This window comes from Sycon ciliatum, chromosome 4, assembly GCF_964019385.1.
Source record: "Sycon ciliatum chromosome 4, ocSycCili1.1, whole genome shotgun sequence".
Lineage (NCBI taxonomy): Eukaryota > Metazoa > Porifera > Calcarea > Leucosolenida > Sycettidae > Sycon > Sycon ciliatum.
The window spans coordinates 33,235,090-33,241,395 of record NC_088646.1 but is presented as its reverse complement, the minus strand read 5'-3'; the positions used below and the strand labels follow the sequence as shown (position 1 = coordinate 33,241,395).

The window sequence follows — 6,306 nt, the reverse complement described above, 5'->3', positions numbered from 1 at the left end:
GCTCTCCTGGAAGGAAGCAAAGTTCTTCTGTCGCCAATGCCATCGCTTGCCAGTGTCACTCCAGAAAAAATAAATTTCAATTTCAGCAGCTACGAATTCAATGCATACCACTTCGCCTCCACCAAGACTACAGGGCATCTGATTTGACAAGGTATATCAGTAGGACTTGGAGAAGTCACAGTAACAGTTTGCAAGATCACTAGCAACAAGTATCAAAACATCAAAACAAACATAGATATTTAGAAAACCATACCGTCTCCTCTCCTAACATGTCGAAAACAACAATTACATTTTCCGAAAATGGACGATGAACATGAAAGCTCCTCCACGTAATAAAAGGCGATTATAAACGTAAACGTCAAACTACAACATCGATGCCACCTCGATCGATCGATCCGAGATTCGCCTGGCCCATCCTAGGATGGGCATTGGCCACCCTGCCCATCTTAGGATGGGCAGAATCGACGGACGGGCCGGAACATATGCACGCGCCTGTCACGTGCATGATGTAGCTGGCGACGCTAGCATGCCATGCGCCAATCCGTGAACCCTAAAGTTGCATACGACGGGTGTTGCTTGTCGCCAACGTCGCCTACGGGGGCAACAGTAATGGTCGGCTTTAGAGCGCATGGAGGAGAGATTGTTGCAATTGACCTTCATAAAATACCCACACTTATCACCAGTATCAGATTCTAATAATTTTGCTTTGATCCATAATGTTCCTTTCCTTTGTCTAAATACTTGTACGCCAATAAACACAGTTTTCGTACATACCACCTACCAGCAACCCAGAGTGTATGCACTTGTACATCACTGTCTGCATCGAGGTTGGTCGCGGCAAAATCCCAACGTATCGCACCAGCAGTAAATGGCAGTACAGTAGAGTCGCGCGCTGAAGAACGTGGAGCCGAAGAACGTCCAGCCCGAAATTCTAATAACGCCACGGCCTAAAGCTAAGAACGGCGGCGGTGTTGGTTTTCTGGCAGCTTATGGGATACATATTATCCAGGACGGATTGTTTCTAAGAACTGTTATAAGACCGCAGCCAGATTGCTGACAAAATAAGAACGTCCCAGGCTAACCCCTTGGAAACAACGTTTTCGGGCGCGCGACTCTACTGTAGATGTACACACAGGTGGACGTGGGACAGACAGTGAGAGCAACAGATACACATTGTATGTGCACAAGGCGAGCACTTGTCTGCCAGCAAATGTCACACAGCCTACACAATTCAGTACGAATCACCCTTGCCTACTAGAACGTTTGGATTTTGCTGCCACTCAACCCCATGCACAACTAGTACCTCCACACATCAGAGACAATGTTCTTCTTCTGACGCCTACTTACACACAATACGCCACCCTGATACATTCATCAGGCTGGGCGGCTTTGTTGAAGCTCTACAGACAGTATACCGCTAGGAATGGCAAAATATGTATAGTGCCACACGGCAAAAGACATCAAAAAACATTTACAGCTCCAGCAACAACACAACGCACTTGCAGCACGACAGATTTTTTTCTTCAGGAGCACAAAACACGGAATGCTGGTTGAGGATAGCATTCACACCCAAACTAAACAGAGCCCAGTCTAAGGGATAAAACAGAGCATACCTAAAAAATATACAATCCTATGAAGCGAAATGTACACTAGCGGACAGCATGAAGTATATACAGCAAGTATTGGACATATTTACAGAAAAAAGCCAGCCCAAATCAGGTGTTCTACAGTGTAGCAGACAACACACACATCGAACACCTACAACAGTGAGTTTCCTTATCTTTGCAAGCACAGTGATGCCATGGTGGAAATACTTGGGCAGTTTCAGGACTCCTGACTAAAGAGCACTGTCTCTAACCCTGGTGGTCACGATGCGTTTGCAGATCGTCGAGCAATTCTTGGAGCTCACCATCATCGAGACGGCCTTCCAAACTGCAGACAGACAGACAGATAGACAGGCACGTAAATGGTGAGATGAGAGACAGAGATAGATAGAAATTCAAGATTCGCTTGAGACTCAGTTAGACTGAGTTTTCAGCATCCGTAGCAACGCCACCACCCTGCACAGATCTAAGGCGCAGGTGCAGTTCCTAAAGCGGAGATAGAGATAAAGAGGTAGATAGATAGATAGATAGATAGATAGATATGAAAAAAAGAGAAATAGGCCAGTTTGGATTTGTCGTAGCACAAAGTTTCATGCCACTGCAATCATCAGACGACTGATAACAAAAAAAACAAGACTAACCATTTGAATAAGATCATGCGTGATACTTGGCGCTTAGATTGTCATTACTCCACGCGATTCACGAATGAAGGCCAATATATAACACAGACATTATGGATGATGTGAGGGATGAGTAATGGGATAATGTTGGCACTGACGTATGCTAAACCAGTCATAGTTGTGATGGTAAATATATTAGCACTGATGTATGCCAAACCATTCATGACTGTGCCAGGCACTGTCCTTGCGCGGCAGCTGCGACTGGCTGCTACTTGTTCTACTATGTCATGCTAGGTGTGAAGTATTTTTTTTATGTGATATTCGTTTTCATGGCGGCATTTTGACACTAGTTAGTTAGTTTCTTCTGTTCAGGCTCTTCGGGCTGTTGGCATTGTTCAATACAGTAAGCTTCTCGATTCTGTATAGGTTGCACCTTTTCGACTTGTTGGAATACGCCTGTGTCCTTGTGTGAACATGCCACCGAACAGAGAATGGCGTCCCCGCACGCTTCAGGTTCCACACATGATTTGACAGTTCAGTCTTGTTCTGATACCGTTTTTTTATTTATTGTTGCTTGGTATACTATTGATCTCGACAGGCAATCACCATCAAGGAGGCATTGTGCGGCGCTACGGCAGTTACATGTCTTGGCAGGGGGGGGTTGTGGCTGGCTTGTAGTCGCCGTGAGAACTCGATTGCCATTGATAATGCTCCGTACGTTTTGCATACAGCTACAACTGACCTTGACTGTGTTCTTGTTGAATACGTTATTGAGTGGTGAGCCTTTCGGTAAGTGTTTATCAATAAGACGTAAGAATTTTCCGGCCACATTTCTAAGTACGTTTTGCTGAACGGAAGGTTGAACGACGTGATGTTGCGCTGATGGTTTCTCCACTTCTTGTTCCGCCCTTCTTTCCGTTCGCTTTTATATTCAACCCCCTCTTCACATCCACTGGCGTGGAGGGCCTCATTGTAGAGAGAGGCGGCCAGATTAAATGTCTCCTCGTCGTGTGATAGGTCTGTCACCCGGAGTTTTTATAGCAGCGGGAAGTTGTTCTATGATGTTGGGCGGATGATCGGATACTTTCTGTGCATCTGTGTTCTTTTGTCCTTGGAGCATCTCTTTGAGTTCTTGAGAAGTACTTGGTCCGCCCAGTTAAAATTGGCGCTTATCTTCACACTTGTCTCAGGAAAGAAATACTAATATTTGAAGCAAACCACGATCACAAAGCACTATATACATGATTATTTACATGTCAGTAAGCAACTCAGTCGAAAATTCAAGCAAGTTACACATCCTCCTCGCCACTATCGTCGCTGGAGGAAGAGCTCAAAACGTACGATCCGGACAGCTGCTGCACAGGTCGTTTCATAGCTTGTTCCACTTCTCCTCGTCTCGAATCACGCTCAAAGGCAGTGCGTGCCTGTCACCTTCCCATCAGAAGCTGAGTGAGACTGCCCGCATGTTGACTGTAAGTGTTATCCCCGTTCGTCGCAATAATGCGACTTTGTTTGAGACAAAAAGGCAACGCCATATCAGTGTCCTTTTTTCAAATCGCCTCTTGCCCTTGTCGGACTTGCTGATCAGCACCCGTACCCACGCGAGCCGCTGGTGCTTGTACATGCAGCGCAGTGATAGCTTCCGCTTGATGTAGCACCTGTGCGTACTGCACCTACAACGCCGTGCACCAGGCATTTCGGCTAGTTTCCTGAAAGTCCTTTGCACGAGTGTTTCTCTCAGGACTTGGTGTTTCCTTTGATTAGCTCCTTTGCCCTGTCCTCTGTGAGCTTCAAAGTGTGTCCGCCGGATTGGTCTCACTTACTGGAGACATCGACATGAGCTGCAGTTTCTTCGTCAGCGATTTGCTGGTGATAGCCCTTCACTAGGGGCTGTACTGTGCAAGCACTGAAATTCAAGCTCGCGAAGCGCTTTTTCAGCTTTTCTATACCTCCCCGGAGTAAACAATCCTTGCCATCAGACAGCTGGAAGTAGACAGAAACTGTATTCTCCATCGCTCTGAAATGCGAACATCCTGACCTATTTTACGGACTCGAGCGGAGGTTGCAGTGTTTTCTTGCGCTGACGGAAGTGTTCGTCGGCGGCAGCTCCGTCAAAAAGACTCAAACGAACTGATCGCAACTTCTGTGATGGTTTGTGCTGCCATGTCGTCGGATGCAATGGTCAATGGTCATGTTCGGATGGTGAATCGGTGGTTCCATGCCGTATGGCACAGGCGGAACACCAAAAAACCAAGTGAGAAGATAAGCGCCAATTTTAACTGGGCGGACCAAGTAGTTATCTGTTCGCACACTGTGTTCCCTTTCCGCTGTTCTATCGCCAGTCGTTATGATCTCCTTTTGAGACTTGTGTTCAGAACACCCCGTCGACTTTTGTCTTTGTGCCAAGCAGTGTTCTTTTCGAACTGTTTCCGCGGGTACAACAAAGAAGGAAAATAACATTTTTGTGAAAAGTGATCACAAAACTGTGTCAATGGATGAAATTGTAGCGAACTACCTCAAGCAAAGAAATCCCAACGGGGTTGATCGAACAAGCTCATGGGTACAGTATCAATTTTTGCATACAAACTATACAAAACTGCATGAGCCAACAAAAGAAAGTTTACCTTGGAATGAGAGATCTTCCTTCTTCTGCAGTGTCGGGACATAAATTAGCCAGCTGTGCCTTCTCAAATTTGTGCAGCTCCGGGTTCTGTTGCTGAGTTAAGCGGCTGGAACAGGGGTCACATACACAATGGGTCACCGCTTTGAAAATTCAACCATGCAGCAGCACAAATGGACGCCCATATATCCAGACATGCACGCACGCGCGCACACACACACACACACACGTCTCGCCAAAGCGGCAATAGCAAACAAGCATGTGTTAGACATGAGATGTTGTGCTGGGATTACGACTTGTAGTACTCCTATTCAACAGCTTGCAAGGCTGATGAATGGACCACCATTAGTTTAAACTCGGTCATGACATAGACACACATGGGTTGTCGAAACGAGAGGGCTTGAAAGCCCAGGAGCCCTCGCTATGCTTTGTTTATACCTAGGTCATCTGTGTGTTATACAAACTGCAAATACCACATGACCGTGACAAGCAAGCCGAACAAAAGGTGCACTAGCTGTGATCCCCACACAAAAGCATCAAGGTTTTGGCCGGAGTGTAAGATAAAACGGACGCGATGATTGTTTGCAGTCACACGTTCCCAAGTATTGTGCTAAGAATATCTACAGTCGACCTAGTGAATAACGACACCTGATCAGGCATCAGAAAAGTGTTGATACAGTTTCGTGGTTATTTGCGAGGTTGTAATTGAAAGCATGCAGTCAACTGTTACTACTAGGCCTGAAGCGTGTTGCTGTTACTGAAGCACATCGGAGATTGTTATTCACGACGTTGACTGGATTGAATAGGCTCATTCGGTATTTCATCGGCCAATACTGCAAAAGGAAGTTGATGTACACACGGCCACGTGAATGCATGTACATACATGCACATGAGCAAAATCCACCATTGCATAAAGTGTAACATGCAGATCTAGATGTACCTTCTAACAGCTTGGATTGTTTCTCTGTTCTTGAATCGACTGAATCTCTGTGTGTACTCCAGCGTTTTCTGGAAGACCTCAGAAAGTTCCTGATCATCGTCTGCATTCTCGTTCTGGGATTTTCGATGCTCCAGTAGCAGGTTCACTTCCGAAATAAACAATGTCTCCGTTCCAGTGAATTCTGCAAGAAACCAGGAAAAGAGTAATCGACGTCAGAAAAAGCAGTTGTATTATTCTACAAAAGCAACATTCCGCTGCACCTTTGGGAAAGCGAAGAATAGTTGCATCTTCCTCTTCCTCTTGGGTTGCACAAACGGTGGCAGATGCCATGTCGACGTCTCGCAGGCAAGGAGGTCTGAGAAAGTTCAGGAACAACAATGAAGGCAACCATGCAGCTCGCAGATGAAAAAACAAAACTGATTGATCGATTCAAAAGAAAGCCATAATTATGACGTCACGGTGTAGCGAAATGATTGATCAGTGTGACTTGTGTAAAATGTGTGTGTGCGTTTTCTGGGCACG

General features: G+C 45.9%; 1 protein-coding gene across 1 annotated transcript; it reads right to left on the bottom strand.

Annotated features, from left to right (window-relative positions):
- Positions 1–1,324: 1,324 nt before the first annotated feature.
- LOC135815753 (DNA-directed RNA polymerase II subunit RPB4-like) lies at positions 1,325–6,189 on the bottom strand. The gene is made up of 4 exons (XM_065329091.1): positions 6,045–6,189; positions 5,785–5,965; positions 4,849–4,953; positions 1,325–1,932 (listed from the first exon to the last, which is right to left on the bottom strand). The coding sequence occupies exons 1-4, from the start codon at positions 6,112–6,114 to the stop codon at positions 1,854–1,856; spliced, it is 435 nt and encodes a 144-aa protein (XP_065185163.1). The 5' UTR covers positions 6,115–6,189; the 3' UTR covers positions 1,325–1,853.
- Between the last annotated feature and the right edge of the window lie 117 nt (positions 6,190–6,306).

What these genes read in the sequence shown, in the direction of transcription:
- LOC135815753 (XM_065329091.1), bottom strand. Translation starts at nt 6,114, where the DNA reads ATGGCATCTGCCACCGTTTGTGCAACCCAAGAGGAAGAGGAAGATGCA. An exon ending in TATTCTTCGCTTTCCCAAAG is followed by an intron (nt 5,966 to 6,044) that starts GTGCAGCGGAAT and finishes GGTTTCTTGCAG; the next exon opens with AATTCACTGGAACGGAGACA. An exon ending in GGAAGATCTCTCATTCCAAG is followed by an intron (nt 1,933 to 4,848) that starts GTAAACTTTCTT and finishes GTCTGTCTGCAG; the next exon opens with TTTGGAAGGCCGTCTCGATG.